This window comes from Macaca fascicularis, chromosome 10 (assembly GCF_037993035.2).
Source record: "Macaca fascicularis isolate 582-1 chromosome 10, T2T-MFA8v1.1".
Taxonomy (NCBI): Eukaryota; Metazoa; Chordata; class Mammalia; order Primates; family Cercopithecidae; genus Macaca; species Macaca fascicularis.
In genome coordinates, this window is record NC_088384.1 from 67156446 (window position 1) to 67177520 (window position 21075).

The 21075-nt window shown below is 39.6% G+C and overlaps 1 protein-coding gene across 3 annotated transcripts in view; it reads right to left on the reverse strand.

Annotated features, from left to right (window-relative positions):
- Positions 1-21075, reverse strand: part of CFAP61 (cilia and flagella associated protein 61) — a 293282-nt gene that overhangs the window by 195612 nt on the left and 76595 nt on the right. For all 3 annotated transcript variants that reach the window (XM_074004665.1, XM_074004666.1, XM_005568227.4), the window contains exons 9-10: positions 9338-9429; positions 1720-1794 (exon numbers count right to left, since the gene is read on the reverse strand). In XM_074004665.1, the coding sequence (XP_073860766.1) occupies positions 1720-1794; positions 9338-9429 (167 nt within the window). The remainder of the gene's footprint in view (positions 1-1719; positions 1795-9337; positions 9430-21075) is intronic.

Here is a 21075-nt window from a genome sequence, read left to right on the forward strand (position 1 = left end):
AACTGCTGTCCTCTTCTACACCCCGACTTTCCTCCCTAGGGCACAGGGAGTGACCGACTGGTCAGTGAGTCTCCTAGTGCGGGCTGCCCCAGAAACACACCCTGAACTCAGAGTCTGAGAGTCAGTAGTTCATTTGGGGAGCAAAGCCAGGACATTCTGTAAGAGGAGTGGCGTGCGAGGTGAGGAAGGGGAGGCTGCCAGCATGGGGTGCTTCAAGATGTGGGTGACTACAGTGAATCAATCCCACCTGGATCTCTGGTTGCCTAGAGAACACAGTGCAGAGTGGTCCCATCTAAGAGGTGAAGGAGCTGGCGTATTGATTCTCCAATCCCTTCAGTCACTGGCTGATGGCTGCTTCCCCAAACAGCCTGCCCTGCTGCAAACACGGCATGGAAGGAAGACCAGGCACTTGCATTCCTTGTCCTCACAGGGTGCTCAGGAAGAATAAGTGCTAGACGATATGGGTGGGGCTCCAACAGCACACGCTAATGTGAGATTCAAAAACTGGACCCTGTGCCTGCATTGTGCTGTCTCTTTCTGGCAGCACATCCTGCTTCCAGGGTGCGTGTTTTCTCCTCCCCTCCCTGTAATTAGCCGGGAGTGGGGAGACCCTGCCCCACGGGTAAGGCCTGCCTACAACCACATGGGGGCATTTAATTCAGTAAGGAGAAATGGGAAGCCCATTTGGGTTATCGGTCCAAGCTTTGTTTTCTGGTTCAGTGTTAGCCATGAGAAAGGGGTACTTCAATCCCTAGCTGACTTCTGGGTAGACTCCTTTACTGGTCAGAATCCGGAGAGGAGCAGGGCTGGAGAACCTGGCCCTCTGGCAGAACTTCAGTGTCTGGGCTTAGTGTTCAGTGAATCTGTCCCAGTGCCTCTATGAATATGACTAAAACCCATGTTCCATTCCCTTTTCAAGGATGCTCTAGGCTTCTGTTCCTGAGTCAGTCCATCCATCACCAAGAGGCTCTCGGGAAACTACTGAAATTCCAGGACTGTGCTCATCATCAGGGAATGAAAATGCCTTATTGTACCAACCTCCCACTCAAAGGCCTACAACACCCTTCTCTGCTCCTTAGGAAAAAGTTCGAGATCCTGAGCAGGATTCACAGGAACCTGCCAATCTCTTCCGGAACCGCCAGGCTTCTGGCAGGGAACAAGAAGGGACACTCCAATGAAGTGGTCAAGGGACCACCTGCAAAGGCATGGATGGGATGAAGGGAAACCAAGAAAGGATGAGGAAGTCCCCAGGGATGGCCACTGCACTGGTGGAAGATGCTACACTCCTTGGCCTGAATTTGTAACAGGAGAGAGGACTTCCCAAATCCCGAGATGCATGTGAATGACATACATTAATAACACACCTAGATACAGACATGAGTGTATATATGTGCATATGATACAGAGAAAACCCTTACAAATGTTCTGCCTCTCCAAAATGTTTTCTTTTTGGGCAATGGGAAGGAGAGATAAGCTGTATTTACTAAAATTTTTGCAAATAATTTATGTAGAAATGGCAGCTTACGGTACAGGCCGTGCAGAGAATACAGAAGAAAAGATTAATCACAGCAGGGGAAGACGTAAGGAGGTGAGGCTTGCTGCAGCACGTCCTAAAGGAGGTGGGAGGTGTGAACTGGTGACGACAGGCAGGGAGGTCAGGAGGGGTGTGAAACCCATGGGGTGGCCAGGGGGCACGCAAAGGCCCTCCTCAAACCGTACCTCTGGTTCACTAACACTTCCACTTTGGACTGCTGTTAAAGCTTCCTCGGATGCAGCTTCTTTGGCAATATTTCCCTGAAAATGATGACAGCAAGACATGAAAATTAATCAACACCTGCAGCGGTTTAGAGTCCAAGCTCTGGAGCAAGCTGCCGGGGTTCAGACCCCGGCTCTACAGCTTACCAGCCTTGTGGCATTGGGAACACTATGTAGCCTCAGTTTCCTCCTCTGTGAAAAGGGGATGAGAAGAGCATCTATTTCATAAGGGTGTTATGAGGATAAAATAAAGACAGACAGACAGAGAAACAGAGGCTTAGCATAGTGCAGGCGCCTCCTGGTTCTCTAGAGATGTTAGTTATTACTCCATTATTCATATTCTTCTGTTTAACTTGAAAGGTGCACTAAGTTTTTTCTAAAAAAAAAAAAAAACTATTGTATTGAGGTATTATGATGGTGCAAAAGTAATTGTACCAAAAGTAATTGTATTAAAGTAATGGCAAAAACTGCAACTATTTGTGCACCAAAAGTAATTTGTGCCAACCTAACAGAATTGACATACAATAAGCTACATACAGTTGAAGTGTACTTTTTGAAAAGCGTTGATTTATGTGCACACCCATAAAAATATCACCACGATCAAGATAATGAACATGACACATCACCCCCCAAGCTTCCATGTTCCTACGTGCCTCTCACTCCCACCCTTTCTACTCTGCCAACCACAGGCAAACATTGAAAAGATTTTTGTCATTATAGAGTAGTTTGTACTTTCTGTAATTTTATATTACTGAAATCAAACAGCATTTACTCCTGATCTGGCTTCTTTCACTCAGCATATTTACTTTGCAATTCATCCATGCTGTTACACGCATCAGTGTTTTAGTCCTCATTGTCCCTGAGTAGTACCCATGGTGTGGATGCACCATACTGCCTCTACATCCTCACCAACACTTGGAATGCTTAATCTTTCTAGTTTTGGTCATTCTAATAGATGTGCAGTTGTATTTGATTGCAGTTTTAATTTGCATTTCTCTAATGACTAATGAGATTGAGTGTCATTTCATGTGACGTCTTCTTTTGGAAACTTCAAATCTTTTACCCATTTTTAATTAGTTTTTTTATTTTGTATTATCGTGTTTTGAGAGTTTTTAAAAACATGTTGTAGAAACAAGTCCTCTGTCAGATATGTAATTTGCAAATATTTTCTCCCAGTCTGTGGCTTGCCTTTTCATTCTCTTAACAGTATTTTTCAAAAAGAAAAGGTTTTAAATTTTGATGACACCTAATTGGTCAATTTGTTCTTTTATGCATTGTGCTTTTGATGTGGTTTCTAAGAAATCTTACTTAACCCAAAGTCACAAAGGTTTTCTCGTATGTTATGTTTTCTCTAGAGGTTATATTGGTTTGAATTCTGCATTCAAGTCTATGATTCATTTGCAGCTAATTTTTGTATATGGTATGAGGTATGGATTGAGTTTTTTAAAAGTTTGTATGTGGATATTCAATTGTTTCAGAAAGAAAAGACTATTCTTTCTCCACTACATTGCCATGTGCCTTTGCCAAAAATCAGTTGTCTATATACATTGAGTCTATTTCTGATTTTTTTTTATTCTATTCCATTAACCTACTGTTGACCTTAGCACCAATATTACACTATCTTCATTACAATAACCTTATAATAATTAGGCCAAGCATAATGGCTCACACATGTAATCCCAGTACTTTGGGAGACCAAGGTGGGCAGATCACTTGAGGCTGAAAGTTCAAGACCAACCTGGCCAACATAGCAAAACCCCATCTCTACTAAAAATACACAAAAAAAATCTAGGCGTGGTGGTTCACACCTGTAATCCCAGCTACTCGGAAGGCTAAGGCATGAGTATCACTTGAATCTGGGAGGCGGAGGTTGCAGTGAGCTGAGATCATGCCACTGCACTCCAGTCTGGTCAACGGAGAGAAAAAAAAAAGAATCTTATAACAATTAATCTTAAGATCAATTAGTGTTATCCTATAGCTTCATTATTTTTCAAAGTTGCTCTGGCTGTTTTAGGTTATCTCCATTTTCACATAAATTTTGGAATCAATTAATTAAACTTTTATAAAAATTTCTGCTGAAAATGTGATTGGGATTTTGCTGAATTTGGGAAGAACTGATTTAAAGATTCAATATCCCACGAATATAGAATATCTCTCCAGGTATTTAGGTCTTCTTTAATTTCTCTCAGAAATGTTTTGTAGTTTTCACCACAGAAGTCTTGAATATCTTTTGTCAGATTTAATATTTGTACTGTTTTAGATAGTATTTCGATCTGATTGTTCATTGCTATTATACAGAGATACAACTAAATTTTCCATATTAATTTTGTATATATTAGTTCTAGTAGCTGTTTTGTAGATTCCATCAGATTTTTTTCATAGGTAGTCATGTTGTCTGTGAGTAAAAGATAGTTTTAATTATTCCTTTTTAATCTGGATGCCTTTCATTTCTTTTCCTCTTTCTGCACTGGTTCAAATCTCGAGTACAATTTTGATTAGAAGTGGTGAGAGCAGACATTCTTAACTTGTTCCTGACTTTAAGGGTAAAAGCATTAGTCTTTCACCATTATGTGTGACGTTTGCTGTAAGTTTTTCAAAAATAACCTTTATCAAATTGAAAGAGTGCTAAGAGTCTTTATGAGGAATTAATGTTAGATTTTCAAATGCCTTTTATACATTTATGAGATAAACATATGGGTTTTTGTTAGTTTGTTAAAATGGTGAATTACACCGATTTTCTTATGTTAAACCAAACTTGCATTCCTAGAATAAACCCTACTCAGTCATGATTATCCTTTTTGTATATTGACTAAGTTTACTAAATTTTAATTTTTTTTATTTCAATACTTTTGGGAGAACAGTTGGTGTTTGGTTGCATGGAAAAGTTCCTTAGTGATTTCTGAGATTTTGGTGCACCCATCATCCAAACAGTGTATACTGTACCCAATGTGTAGACAAAAGACTCTATGTTGATGGGCATTTAGTCTGGTTCCGTATTTTTGCAATTGTGAATTGTGCTGTTATAAACATGCTTGTGCAAGTGTGTTTTTCATATAATGACTTCTTTTCCATTCTGTAGACATCCAGTAGTGAGACTGCTAGATTAAATGGTAGTTCTACTTTTAATTCTTTAAGGAATCTCCATACTGTTTTCAATAGTGCTTGTACTAGTTTACATTCCCACCAGCAGTGAAAAACTCTTCCCTTTTTACCACATCCAAGCCAACATCTGTTGTTTTTTAATTTTTAAATGATAGCCATTCTTGTACGAGTAAGGTGATATTCCATTGTGGTTTTGATTTGCATTTCCCTGATAATTAGTGGTGTTGAGCATCTTTTCATATGTTTGTTGGCTGTTTGTAAATCTTCTTTTGAGGATTCTCTATTCATGTCCTTTGCCTACTTTTTAATGGGATTATTTGTTTTTTTCTTGCTGATTCATTTGAGTTCCTTGTAGATTCTGGATACTAGTTCTTTGTTGGATACAGAGTTTGCAAATATTTTCTCCCACTCTGTGGGCTGTCTGTTTACTCTGCTGGTTGTTTCTTCCACTGTGCAGAAGCTTTTTAGTTTAATCAGGTCCCATTTATTTATCTTTGTTTTTGTTGCATTTACTTTTGGGTTCTTGGTCTTTGCCTAAGCCAATGTCTAGTAGAGTTTTTTCCAATGTTATCTTTTAGAATTTTTATGGCTTCACCTCTTAGATTTAAGTCTTTGATCCATCCTGAGTTGATCTTTGTATAAGGTGAGAGATGAGGATCTAGCTTCATTCTTCTATATGTGGCTTGCCAGTTTTAACAAAATCTTTTTCCACTCCCAAATTATTTTCAATGCAAAGATCATTAAGTATTTTGATTCAAATCCACAAATGGATGTAAGCAAGTTACAATATTACATAAAGCTGAAGATATAATGTTATTCTTGAAATACATAATTTTTATAGCTAATTCACCACAGAAAACTTCATGAATTCTAAATATTATAACTAGAGCCTAGTCTAAAAAGCATAGAGTATTGTGAAAAAGATGCATATTGTATTTGTCTGAAATCTTTAGAAAAAGCCTATTTTCTTCCAGCAGCAGTGTTGGGAGTAGTTTCTTTATCCACTGGTAATGCCAAAAGTTGCTATTTCATGTCATTTCTATCTATTACTTTAAGACAACTATGCTGAATTAGGTTGTTTCATTCTAGTTTATTGAGAGGTCCTATTCTCACTCTTCAATGGATTTTACATATTTCTCATACTCTTCACTCATGAGTTCATCCAGTTGTAGGGTGTTACTCAGCATCATCTTGACATTGATGCCCACTGTTCCATACCATTTTCTGTTATTATTCATTCGTGTCTATCTGTGAACTGACACACTGAGAACACAGTGGTTCCATATGCAGCATCCAGAGAGCACTTCCCTCAGTCACCACGGCTGCAGCCCACAAACTCCACATTGTTCACAGTGTGTCACATTTGATGGGATGCTGAGGGCCATTGTGCTGCACTCCAGCTATCCAGGCCAGGAGGTGGGGCAAGGCTGGTCAATACTGTCATTAAAATCTTCTTTATCCTTACTGATTTTCTGTCTACTTATTCTATCAGTTACTGAGGGGAGCATACTGAAATCTCTAACTATAATTTTTATTAATTTATCTTTGCAGTTCTACAACTTTTTGCTCCTTATGTTTTGAAGCACTGTTATTGGGTGCATAAGTATTTAAGATTGTTACATTCTCTTGGCCTTTGTAATCTCTTATAGTATTCTCTGTTCTGGAATCTACTTTGTCTGAAATTAGGAAAGCCATTCCAGCTAACTTTTGGTTAGTGTTGGCATGGTGTATCCTTTTCCATTCTTTAAATTTAGTCTATTGTATCTTTATATTTAAATTGCATTTTTATAGTCTACATACAACTGAATTTTGCATTTTATCCACCTATATCTGCTTTATATATATGCTCTTTAATTGGGACATTTAGAACGTTTACATTTAATGTAATTATTGCATACTTAAGTTTAAGTCTGTCATCTTGTTATCTGTCCCATCTAGTCTTTGCTCCCTTTTTCCTTTTTGTCTTCTTTTGGTCTAATTTTGTATTTTTATGATGATATTTAATCTCAACTATAGGCTTATTAGATATAACTCCTTGAATCTGATTTGTAACATTAGTGGTACATCTTTAACTTATCACAGACCGTCATTAGGTTAGATATTATAGCACTTTAGTTTTAATATAAGAACCTTAAAATAGTATACTTCTCCCCTTCGGGTCTCCTCTCAAGGTCTTTGTGCTATTCTTGTTATACATTTTATTTTTACATATGTTATAAACCCCACACTATTTTTGTTTGTGAAGTCACTATCTTTTAAAAAGATAAAATCGTATACTTTTTTTCACTTTGTTACCATTTCCAGTGCTCTTCAACTCTTTGTGTAGGGCCAAATTTCCATCTGATATAATTTTCCTTCTGCCTAAAGGGCTTTCTTTAACATTTCTCATAATGTGGGTCTGCTGGTGATGCATCTTTCCACCTTTTCTGTGTAGGGCAAACTCTTTATTTCACATTTTATTTTGAATGAAAGATATTTACTGGGTATAAAATTCTAGGGTGGAGTTCATTTTCTTCTATTTCTTTAAAGATGTGATCCTACTATCTTTCTGCTTGTATTATTTCCAATAAGAAATCTGCTGTTATTCATATCTTTGTTCCTCTGTTCCTAACTTGACTTCCCCCAAACCTACTCCTGGCTGCTTTTAAGATTTTCTCTTTATCACTGGTTTTCCACTGGCTTTGGTACAGTTTTCTTCATGTTCTTGTGTTTGCTGAGCTTGTTGTATCTGTGAGTATATTGTTTTCATCAAATTTATAATTTTTTCAGTCATTATTTCTTCGAATATGTTTTTTCTGTCCTAGCGTCTCTCTCTTCATGTGGACTTCTGTTACACATATATCAGGTCTTTGTAGTTGTCCCAAAACTCACTGATATGTATCTTTTTTAAAAATCCCATTTATATTTGTTTCAAGTTCACTAATCTTTCATCTGCAATGCCTAACCTGGAGTTAATCTTTCCAGTGTATTTTTCATCTTATTTACTGTAGTTTTTAATCTCTAGAAGTTTGATTTGGAGCATTTTTATATCTTTTATGTCTCTCCTTAACCTTTGGAACATACAGTTATAATAACTGTTTCAATGTTTTTGTCCCTTAATTCTAACATGTTTTCCTATGTGTGTAGGTTTCAACTGATTGATTTATCTCCACCTTTTGCATAATACACTACCAGTTTTTTGAGTGCTGGTAATTCTTTATTGATTCCACACATTGTGAATTTTATCTTGGTGGGTGCTGAGGAATTTTGATTTCCTATAGATAGTCTTGTACTTTGTTCTAGGACTCAGTTAAGTTACTTTGATTTTTTCAGTTCTTGCTCTGAAGATTTGTTAGGCAGGACTGGGGCTGTGCCCTCTCTAGAACTAATTATTCTCCACAAGCCTCTTTTGTGCACTCTCTTGCAAGTTATAAGCTTTTCCAGTCTGACTGGTGAGAACAGGCACTATTCCTAACTTTGTACAGGCACGGGCACTATTAATCCTCATCCTTTTCAGAGGTTCTTTTCTCAGCCTGGCCTTAAGGAGTTTCCTCACGTGCCTGGGGTGATCAACACTCAGCTGACTGCCTGACTGATCTTCTTCTGATGACTCTCTCTGCACACTCTGTCCTTTCTAGTACTCCATCCTTCAGACTTGAGTCGCTCTAGTCTGCATGGACTTAAAGACTTGGGAAGTCTTCTGGCTCCTCCTGCCCTGCATTGTGTCCTAGAAGCTCTGTAAAGGCAGTCAGCTGGGGCAGCCACAGGATTCGCTTGGATTGTCTCCCATCTCCCAGGCATCGCTGGCCTTTGTTACAGTGATGAACAGTGTTTCCTATATTTTAGCCACATTTTGGTTATTTTAGGCAGGAGAATAAATCCAGTCTCTGTTACTGCACCTTAGCATAAAAAGAATGCTGAACTTAAAAAAAAAAACCAACACACACACACACACACACAAAAAAAACTAATTCCATTCATCAGCTTCATTTCCATCAATCTAATCCATGCATACAATCTTCTTTAAAAGATTCAGGTCTTCCCTGAGTCCCCTCTTTGCTGGGAGGAGACTTTTCTGGGCGATGGGGCAGGTGTTTCTGTGTCTGCTGGGCCCAGTCAGGGAAGGAAGGAAAATGCTGTCCCATTTGAGCATGCAGATAGTGTGTCAGTCTCTTCAGAAAGCCTGTATTTCCCAGTGAGTTTAAATGAACAGTTTTATCTGGCTCAGCCTCCTGAAGTCAGGGAGCAAGGTAGGGAAAGGCGGACATTCTGTTCTGACCTGCGTTTTGGAGCATACCAGTGAGGCTTTGATATGTCCGTTACAAACACAGAGGCTTCTGTTGCCCCCAGCTCATGGTGTGCTTACTGCTAGTGAGGCCTTTTCTGCATCAGGCATTAGAACTTCTCAGTAGTGACCCCAGCCCCAGAGATGCCCCTGATGTCACAAGTAGCCCCCAGGCCCATCCCCCTACCCTAGGCATGGAAGGATGGTCTCTCTCACCTGGATGTTTTCCATGGTATCCGGAAAGACAGGTTCCTGCGACTCCTCGACTATTTTTTGGGAACCCTGGCTGCTACTCCTGAGCTCAGCATCTTTGAGAGAAGGGATAGAATAATGACAGAAAATAGACGATAAATATCTGCAGAACCACAGGAAATTAGACAGCATGGTCACATGTTTTTAAGCTACAATAGATCTGAAGAATTTTATTCTAGAGAGCAGTACCTTGAGGTAGGAAGAGCAGGTCTCTGCAGCCCACCCGGATTTTGACACTGAGGAGGGATCCTGGGCTAGTTCCTCCCTCCCTCCACCTCTCTGTGCCCTTATCTGCATGATGCTGCCCAGGGGAGTTGTGAAGATGGGAAGATGGGCAATGGACCTGGCCCAGGCCTGGGCGTCAGGAGGCCCTCAACCTCTGCCAGGCCCTGGGCAATGGGATCCTTTGATAGCAGCCCCTTTTGAAGTTTACAAACAATGGGTTATCAGCTTCCTCGATGGTGGGCTTTGAAATGATCTGCAGGCAGAAGGTGGAAAAGCCACAGTGAGTTACATCAGTGTTAGCTGAATGCCAAGGTTTAGCACAAGGGCTGCTTTCTCTTTGTTTGGAAAGACTGTGAACTCATGTTCTGCCAGCGGTCACAATGCTCACTTTTTATTTTGTAATAGAAATTATTTTCAAGAAGAACTGGAGCTGAGCATTGGTGTTTCAGTAAGTTCTGGAAAGTCAATAATCAGGGTAGCTTAGGCTTCATGTATTTAACCTTTACTAAAAATTACAGAAGAAAAAAAATTTCCCATTTTGTCTAAAAAGGTCTTTCTCCCTCCTCCTCCCCTCCTTTCTTTCTCTTTTGAAATCTCTCCGTGCCCAAAGAGGGCGACCTGGGAGAAGATAACATCATTGGAGGATGTCCTCTCTTTTGTGCCTCACCTAGTGTCTGCCCTGCTGGGGGTTCTCAGCCATGACATTTGCTCTCAGCCTTTGGGCCTCAGCTCAGAGCAGCCCTAGGATGCCCTGCTCATAGCTGCCCCTCCCCAGAAGTGCTGCCATAGATGCAGGAGGGACCCTGGGCCCGCTGAAGGCTCCAGAGACTGCTGCTGCCACCGCGAGTGTGGGCATGCTGCTCTGCCTTCTTGTTTTCAAGCATCACATCAGACACTGCAGGGCCAGAGCAGCCAGGATCCTCTCTGCTTCCTCCTCTCCCATGGTGTTCTTCTAGTGCCAGCTACGACAATGGCCCCTGCAGATGCCTCTCAACCCCAAATATCTGGGTCGCTAATATGTTACGCCTACTTTGGCAAAGATATAGGTAAGTGAATGAAATTCTAAGAGACAAATGAGATGCCCAGGGAAGTGTAAATGGCATAGTTGGAGAGGTACATAATGTTGAAGGCACAATGAGACAGAGAGTCACATCCTAGCATGAAAAAGCAGCTCTTTTGGCATGAAGAGAAAATGTCCTGAGAAGAGAGGGTAAAGCACTTAGAATCCCTCTTCTGAAGAAAGATGCTTTGAGGAAAACAAAAACTGTCGTATCTCTAGCTCGTGATATGTCCTGCACCCTGCAGAATTTTCCAAATAAGACTATCTGGGGTTTCTAGCATTCTCATCATGACAAGAGCAGCATATTTTTTAGCTAATTAACTTTGTTGTTGAGATTAACACACATATGAAAAGTGTACAGCTCAGGGAATTTCTACATATATCTATTCTTGAATAACAACCACCTATAAAAATACATAAAACTGGCTGGTCACAGTGGCTCACACCTGTAATCCCAGCACTTTAGGAGGCCAAGGCAGTTGGATTACCTGAGGTCAGGAGTTCAAGCCCAGCCTGATGAAACCCTGTCTCTACTAAAAATACAAAAAAGTAGCCAGGCATGGTGGTGCACACCTGTAATCCCAGCTACTCGGGAGAGGCAGGAGAATCACTTGAACCTGGGAGGCGGAGGTTGCAGTGAGTCAAGATTGTGCTACTGCACTACAGCCTAGATGACAGAGTAAGACTCCAACTCAAAAAAGAAAAAAGAAAAAAAAAAAAAGGAAAAAAAAGAACATATAAAACATTTCTAGCACCCAGAAGTTTGCCTCATCTCCCCGTCCAGTCAATACTCCTCTCGAAGGTATTCGCTCTTCCAACTTTTACTATCATTGATTACTTTTGCTCAGCAGCAAACTTGTGAATTAAAAAAACTTATTATCAGTAATTACCTATTTCAATGTATTAAAAATATATTTCTTTCCCATTTTAAGTTTGAAGAACTACAAAAAATGCAACTAAAAGTAGACATTCGCTGTGCATGCTTCTTTTATCATTAGGAAAAGATTATTAAAAAGTTAAAAGTCTTAAAGACTGGATTAGATTTTCAGTAAACTAATAATCCTGGTGACTTAACTGCCAATCATTTGATGTTCGTGAGACAGTTACCAACTACAAAGACTAATTGCCGTGACTAAACTGTTGTGAGGTGTTGCAGTTGATTATTAAGTAGCTGCCACGTTCATCCCTAGAGGTGACTGCATTTCAGAACTGGGCAAGGTGAAGCTGGATCTCTCTCCAGTGTCTCTGGGGTCTTACGAAGTTTAATGAGTGAATGTTCATAATGCCCCTTGAGATCCTCAAATGTGAGGTGCTATCCTGGGGAAAGCTGAGGCAGTGGTATTATGTAACACATGACTAAAAATACTACTGAAGCTGCAGATTTAATTGTTATTTTATGGAGTATACCATCTAAGTAATTTAGAAGTCATGAACTATTGGTTTACTCTAGTGGGAGTAAAGGCACAATTTGTCAGGACTTTCTTTCTAAGTGAGACTGCTTGTCTGAAGCAGGTTTACCATGAAGCTAATAAAGCTAGAGGCTCGGGCATCTTCCCAGCACAGGTCCCTCCAAGGCACAGCATCTAATGCTGCATTCATCATTTTGCATTACTATCCTTAAAAAGGGCTCCTGAATGGGTCAGACTTTAGGTCCCACAAGACTCTGGATCTACCCTGCTCCTTATCTAATAGGAATAATCCATACAGAGTGTAAAATAATAATACATGTTGAGGGCTTCAGGAATAAATAATAATATAATTTTGTGCTTTTTACATTTATTTTAAATATCCATCAAAAATCTTAATTTTTGTGTGATGAAATAAATTGATTCTAAAAGAGCAAATATGGAGAAACAGTAAGCAAAAATTTAAGAAAGATGAACAAAAAGAGGGCCATATTCCCAAATGAATATTAAGACATTATAAAGACATAGTTATCAAAACAGAGAGTTACTGGGGCAAGAACAGAACAGAATGAAAGCCAGAAATAGACCTAGACAGTTATGAAATGTTGATATGTGATGAAAGTGGCATTTCAAATTAGGGGGGAAAGAACAAACTGTATAACAAATAGTGTTGGAGGAGGTGAAGCAAAATGGTCAAATAGAAGCTCCCACCGATGATCCTCTCCGCAGGAACACAAAATTTAACAATTACATACACAACAAAGCACCGTCATAAGAACCAAAAACCAGGGGAGCGATCGCAGTATCTGGTTTTTCACTTCATGTAACTGAAAGAGGCACTGAAGAGGGCAGGAAAGGCAGTCTAGAACTGCCAACACTAACTTTTCCCCATTCCCCTGGCAGTAGCCATGTGCTGTGGAAAATCTGTACACTCGGGGAGAGAAAGTGCAGTGATTGTGGGACTTTGCAATGGAATGCAGTGCTGTCAACACCGGGCAGAACTCAGCTGGCACCCCGAGAGGGAGCATTTGCATCTGCCCTAGCCAGAGGGGAATCACCCATCCTGGTGGTTGGAACCTGAGTTCTGGCAAGCCTTGCCACCACAGGCAAAAGTGCTCTGGGGTCCTACATAAACTTGAAAGGCTGTTTAGGCCACAAGGACTGAGCTACCAGACTTAGGGGACATGCAACCTAGTAAAACACCAGCTGGATGTGCTAAAAGAGTGTTTGCGTTACCCCACCCCAATCCCAGGCACCGCAGCTTGCAGCTCCAAAAGAGACTCCAACTCCTTCCTTCCGCTTGAAAAGAGGAGAGGGGAGTGAAGAGGACTTTGTCTTGTAACTTGGATACCAGCTCAGCCACAGTAGGATAGGGAACCTGGCAGAGTCACAAGGTCCCTATTCCAGGCCCTGGCTCCTGGATGACATTTCTAGACACATCCTGGACTGGAAGGGAAGCTGCTGCCTTGACATGAAGGACCCAGTCCTAGTAGGATTCATCACGTGCTGACTAAAGAGCCCCTGGGCCCTGAATAATCAGCAGCAGTAGCCACGTAGTACTCGCCATGGACCTTTGGTGAGACTAAGAGCTGTGCTGACTTCAGGGGTGACCAGCACATTCTCAGCTGTAGTGGCTACGAGAGACCACTTCTGCTTGAGAAAAGCAGAGGAAAGGGTAAAGGGGACTTTGTCTTGAGCTTGGGTGCCAGCTTGGCCACAGTGGGGAGGAGCACCAAACAGGCTCTTAGGGTCCCTAATTCCAGGCTTTGGCTCTTGAATGGCATCTCTGGACCACCATGGGCCAGTGGAAGAGCCCACTGCCCTGAAGGGTGAGTCCCAGGCCTGAAAGCATTCACCACAAGCTGACAGAAGAGCCCCTGGGCCTTAAGTGAACATCAGCAGTGCCCTGGTCGTACCCCTGTGGCCTGCGGTGGTGGTGGGCATAGGGAGAGACTCCTTTGCATGGGAAAAGGGGAGGGAAGAGTGGAAAGTACTTTGCCTAGTGCTGTCAGAGTCAGCTCAGCTGCAGTAGAATAGAGCACCAGGTAGATTTCTAAGGTTTCCTACTCCTGACCCTGGCTCCCAGACAGCATCTCTGGACCTCCGTAGGGCCGGGGAACTTGTTGCCCTTCAGGGAAGGCCACAGGCCTGGGTGGTTTCATCACCTGCTTATTGCAGAGCCCTAGGGCCTTGAGAGAATGTAGGCAGCGGCCAGGTAGCGGTTACAGTGGGCCTTGGGCAAGACCCAGTGCTGTGCTGGCTTAAGGTTTGACCCTGTGCAGTCACAGTGGTGGTGGCCACAAGGGTGCTTTGTGTCACCCCTCCTCCAGCTTCAGATGGCTCAACACAGAGAGAGAGACTCCATTTGTTTGAGAGAAAGTAAAGGAAGAGAGTAAGAGTCTCTGCCTGTTAATCCAGAGCATTCTTCTGGATCTTATCCAAGACCACCAAGGTGGTACCTCTACAAGTCTACAAGAACCAAAATGTTACTGGGCTCTGAGTACACCCCTAATGCAGATACAGATGCAGTGACCAAAAACTTAGTTCACAACATCCAAGTTCCTTTGAACACCTGGAAAGCCTTCCCAAGAAGGACAAGTACAAACAAGTCCAGATTGCAAAGACTATAATAAATATCTAACTCTTCCGTGCCCAGACACTGACAAACATCCACCTGCATTAAACCTATCCAGGAAAACATAACTTCGCCAAACTAACTAAATAAGGCACCAAGGACCAATCTCAGATGGAGAATTCAAAATAGCTGTTTTGAGGAAAACTCAAAGAAATTCTAGATAACACAGAGAAGGAATTCAAATCCTATCAAATAAATTTAACAAATAATTTGAAATAATTTTAAAAATAATGCAGAAATTCTGGAGGTGAAAAATGCAACTGACATAATGAAAAATGTATCAAGAGTCTCTTAATTGTAGAATTGATCAAGCAAAAGAAAGAATTAGTGAGCTTGAAAAAAGGCTATTTGAAAATATACAGAGGACACAAAAGAAAAAAGAATAAAAAAGAAGGAAGCACGCTTACAGGATCTAGAAAAATAGCCTCAAAGGGACAAATCTAAGAGTTATCACCCTTAAAGAAAAGGTGGAGAAAGAGAGAGGGATACAAGTTTATTCAAGGGGATAGTAACAGAGAACGTCCCAAACCTAGAGAAAGATATCAATATTCCAGTCTAAGAAGTATAAACACCAAGTAGATTTAACCCAAAGAAGACTACCTCAAGGCATTCAATAATCAAACTCCCAAAGGTCAAGGGTAAAAAAAGGGACCCTAAAAGCGTCAAGAGAAAAAAAAAAACAAATAATATACAAAGCAGCTCCAATACGTCTGGCAGCAGACTTTTCAGTGGATACCTTGCAGGCCAAGCAAGAGTGGCATAACATATTTAAAGTGCTGAAGAAAAAAAAAACTCTTACCCTAGAATAGTATATCTGGCAAAAATATCCTTCAAACGTGAAAGAGTAATAAAGACTTTACCAGACAAAAGATATTTCATCAATACCAGACCAGTCCTACAAGAAATGTTAAAGGAAGTTCTTCAATCTGAGAGAAAAGCACATTAATAAGCAATAAGAAACCATCTGAAGGTACAAAACTCATTGGTAATAGCAAATACACAGAGAAGCACAGACTATTACAACACTGTAATTATATTATGCAAACTACTCATATATTAAGTAGAAAGATGAAAAGATGATCATAAATAATAACTACAATGTTTCAAGATATAGTACAATAGGACATAAATAGAAACAACAAGAAAGCCAGGAGACAAAGTGTAGAGTTTTTTAGTTTTATTTTTGCTTGTTAGTTGCTGTTTGTTTATGCAATCACTGTTAAGTTGTCATCAGTTTAAAATAATGGGTTATATTATTTTCAAGCCTCATGGTACCCTCAAATCTAAAAACATACAATGGATACACAAAAAAATAAAAAGCAAAAAGTTAACATTGAGCACAGACAATTCTTTCAAGGAGTTTTTTCTGAAGAGTGAATAAGTCCTTATTTCTTGACATGTTTTTATGCCTTGGTTGGCCTCATTCCCTTTTGTCTTCATAGTTGTACTAGTTTCCTGTTGCTGCTGTAAAAAATTACCACTCACTTAGTGGCTTAAAACAACAGTAATTTATTCTCTCACAATTCTAGAGATAAGAAGTTGGAAATCAGTACCCCTGGGCTGAAATCAAGGTGTCAGCAGGCCTATGCTCACTCCAGAGGCTCTAGGGGAGAACCCGTTCCTTGTTTCTTCCAGTTTCTGTTGACTTTGGCATTCCTTGACTCGTTATGCCATTCCAATGTGATTCCATAATCACACTGCCTTTTCCTTTTCTGTCTTTATAATCTCCCTCTGTCTCTCCCTAATCACAGGATGCCTGTGATAGCATTTAAGGCCCCATAGATAATCCAGGATAAACTCCTCATCTCAAGATCCTTAATCGCAACTACAGAGACCTTTCAAAAAAAAAAAAAAGGTAACATTTACAGGTTCCAGAGATTATACAAGGGTGTCTTTAGTGAGGCCATTCTTCTCTCTACTTTAATAGGTACCTGTGGCTGACTGAATGCAGGGTATTTATCCAAATGCTTACTAGGAAGGTCAAACTCTCTACCTGTCCAAATCAGAAATGTTATCATCTCAGCATCTTCATCAAATAATCCATTCACTCTTATTAATTTCATCTCACAAAATGGTTCCACCATCTACCCAGTTTCTGAAATCATCCTTGATAGCCCCCTTTTCCACAACCTCCTTTCCCTATATCCAATAAAATATCAAGTTCCATTAATTCTCTAAAATATCTCCCAGGTCTATTCCACAGTTACTGTTCTGGTTCAATCCCTCCTCATCTCCTTCCTGGACACCACAGTGGCCTTTGTAGAGTCTTCCTGTGAACTAGAAACTGACCATGTAATGCTTTCTAATTAAATATTTCCAATGGTTCATCATCACATATTACCAATGTAATAGAATAGAATCTAAACTCTCTTGCAAGGCATGCAAGGCCTTGATTGCCTGGCCTCAGTTCTCCTGTCCTGCTTTGTCTCCTGCCACTCCCTCACTTGATGCTCCAGCAACACTGAACTTGTACTTTCCCGCAATAAGCCATGGTCTTGAATATCTCCTTATTCTACACTCTTTGATATCACTGCTAGGAAAATCTTTCTGCTTATTCACCTAGAAAGCTCCAATTTGCTTTGAAGTTTTACTCAAAAGCTTTGAGGTCTACAAAGTCTATGTGGAGGCTATGAAGTCTATGTGGATGCTCTCAAGATGATTTAGGTGTAATTCTGCTCTGGTCCCACCACAATCTTCTATCCTTCAAGACAATTATGTTATTGTAAAGTTGTTTGTCTTGCATGTTTATCTTGTCATCAGCTGGTACTGGACTCACTACATACTAGACAATGTTCCTAAAGACTAGCATATGGGATGCACTCAGTATTTGTTTAATGACTGAATGAACAGCAAGAGGTTGATAATAAAGTCCACAATGATACAAAGAAAGGTATTAGCAGGTTGCAAGAAAGAAGGACAAAGGGCTTTTCTCACATTTTTCAATGAAACTCCTCCTACTTGGGATGTGGCGTACACTCCAGGCCATCCAGTACAATACACTTGAGCTTAATATATAGACAATTCCCAAATCACTGTCTTGAGATGAGACTTGAGATGAGGTCTTAGCCTCCTCCAGGAAAAGATACCATTTCCCTATTCTCATTGTATCACAAATCAGGGGACCAATCTTACATTGAAGTTTGTCTCTCCTTAAGAAGGCCATGACAAAAGTCTTCAGCATTCTTCTTTTTGTGTGTGAACATGGATTGCAATGATGACTCTGATTCTTTATATTCCCTGTTTTTAGGCCCTTTGCCCCATGTAGTCCCCTCTTACTCTGATTCTGGATTTAATCATGTAACCTGCTTGGACAAGTGACATATGTTAGTTCAAAGCCTAAGCCTTCTGAGGTCTTGTATGTTCCCATTTGCTCTCTTGTGCCTCTACCCTCTCCATGAGAACCTGCACAAGATAGCCTCCTAAAGGATGAGAGGGACATGGAACAGAGCCAACGCCTGACTAGATCAGCTGTCAGCCAAAATACTCCAAGACATGTGAGTAGACTCAGCCAAGATTAGCAGAGCTGCCTAGCTGACACCAAATGCATGAACAATACATGCTAATTGTGGTATGCCACTGTAGTTTTGTAGTTGTTTGTTAGTAGCATTACTGTGGCAAAGGATTATTGATGCAGTTGCACGAAGTAATAGAATCACCAAAATCCTGAAGCTGATTCTTTGAAAATACCAATTAAATTAACATATCACTGGTGATATTAAGGAAGAATAAAACACCAATAAATGGTACCATAAATGAAACACATGAATATAAAGGACATGTAGAAAGTAAGATGGTAGATAAAAACCCATAAGAACATTAAACGTAAATGGACTAAATACTTTCATTAAAAGACAGTAATTATGACACTAAATTAAAAACAAAGCCAACCAAACTCAATGCTGTTTATGGGCAACACATCCAAAATATAAGAAAATAGAAAGGGTAAAAATAGAGAGACAGAAAAAAATGTGGCATGTAAGTGAAAATCAAAGAAAGCTGATGTGGCCATATTAAAATCAGAAAAAGTAGACTTCAAGATAAAAACATCACTAAAGAAGGAAACTTCATAATTGATAAAAATTTCAAGGAAGATATAATAATTTAAAAATTATGCATTAAATAACATAGACTCCAAATATATAATGAAAAAAATGACAGACAGCCTATGAGTAGGAGACAGTAAATCCATAATCAAAGCAGGAGATTTTAACACACCTCTCATGAATTGCTCAAAAAAGTGATAATATCAATAAGGATAAAATATTTGACAACATTATTAGCAAACATGATTGATTTATACAGAACACTGAACCTAAAAATTATGGGATCCACACTATTTTCATGGACTCAAGGAATCTTTACAAAAATGGACCACATTCCTAACAAAGTTGGAAGAATTAAAAACACACACAGTAGGTTCTCTGACTGCAATGCAATTAAATTAAAGCCTAGTAAAAAACAAAACAAAACAAAAAACAAGGATATCCTGGATGGATAAAGAAAATGTGGCATATATATAAAATGTACTATTATTATTCAGCTTTTAAAAGGAAGGAAAATCTGCAATTTTTATATATTTATATATTGCAAAAATCTGCAATATATAACAATATGGATGAAAGTTGAGGACACTATCTTATGTGAAATGAGCCAGGCACGGAACAAATAATACATAATTCCACTTTTATAAGGTATCTAAAATAGTGAAATTAATAGAAGCAGAGAGTAGAATGGTAGTTGCCAGGAGACTGAGGAGAGAGGAAAATGGGGAGTTGCTATTAAATAGGTATAAACTTTCATTTACACAAGATGAGTTAGTTCTAGAGAACTGCTGTACAACATCTACCTATAGTTAACAATTTTGCATTGAACACTTAAAAATTTGTTGAAAGAGTACCACAATTAAAAATGAAAAAAACAGGAACATTCCCATGTGTTTGTTAATAAATAACATTTTAAATAACTCATAAGTCAAAGAATATATAAAATGAAATTTCAAACATATTGATAATACATATATTAGTTACATAACAAAACTTGTGGGTTGCAGCTAAGACCAAGAATAGAAGGATATTTATAGTTTAAATACTTATATTAGTACAGAAGAAAAGCTGAAAAATCAATGAGTTAAAGAGTCCATTTAAAATATAAAAAAACAAAAATCAAATAAGCCCAGGAATACAAAAAGGGAACTAATAAAGGAAAGAACAGAAATAAACTTGGTTACAAACTATAGAGAAGGATCAAACAAGCCAAAAGTTGATTTTTTGAAAAGACTAATAAAATTGACAGTAAGATTGTTTAAGAAGAGAAAATGAACACAAATACTCATATCATGAAAACTGAAAAAGGCAACATTACTACTTTGAACATTAAAAGCAGAATAAGAGAAAAATGAAAATGGCTTCAACTTTATCCTAATGCATTTGAAAATGTAAAGAAAATGTATATATTCATATAAAAATTATGAACTACCAAATATAACAAATAGTTATATAACAATTTAAATTATAAACTGCAATTAAAAACCTTCCCACAAAAACTTCAGGTTGCAAAATGGCAGTGTAGAAGCAGGCTGGCTTCACTCCTCCTCCTCACCCACAGAAAACCAAAAACAAATACACAGGACCCAGATTATCACCAGCAACATCCCAGAACTCAAAAATGAGAAAGAGACAGTTCCCAGAGCCACAGAGAAGTGGAAAAACTGAGTAGATGGTAAGAGAATCAGACTTCTATATCTATGACACACTTTCCCCCAATCTGCCCAGCTACAAGTATGTGGAAAATTTCCCTCAACTCACAGTTTTCTACACAGCAAACAGTTATATTGAGGTGGACAATCAGCTTCCCTGCCATCTTGAGTTCCCTGGCAGGAGATATGTTCCTGCCTCAACTCATGGAAGGCATCAGGAGTACTTGAAGAAAGAAATATCCATCCCTAAGGCCAGCCAGAAACAAAGTGGGGAGGTGGGACTATCATCCTCAGCCATGGAAATTCTGCTCTGTAACTCAAAGGAGACTCCAAATTAGCATGGCAGATCAGCAGCACCAAACTGTAGATTTATTCCATGGTCCCCTGGGCATGAACCCCTAGCTAGCCTTCCCACACTACTGGGATATCCCTTTGGGACCTCCTCCATTCAGGATGGGTGGCACTCTGACTGCTTACTAGAATTGATGCAAAACTGGGCTTAAAGTGCCATCTAGTGCCAAAAAGGAAGCAGCTACCTAGCAGAGGGGGGGAAAAAAACAAAATCAACAGGTAAATTACAAAGAATCTGTAAGCAAATATCCCAATAAAAAACAAGCCAGAGGGAGAATGGAACAAATAACTTCAATTGTCCTTCAGTTAAACTGTCCTTCAATGCAGGAC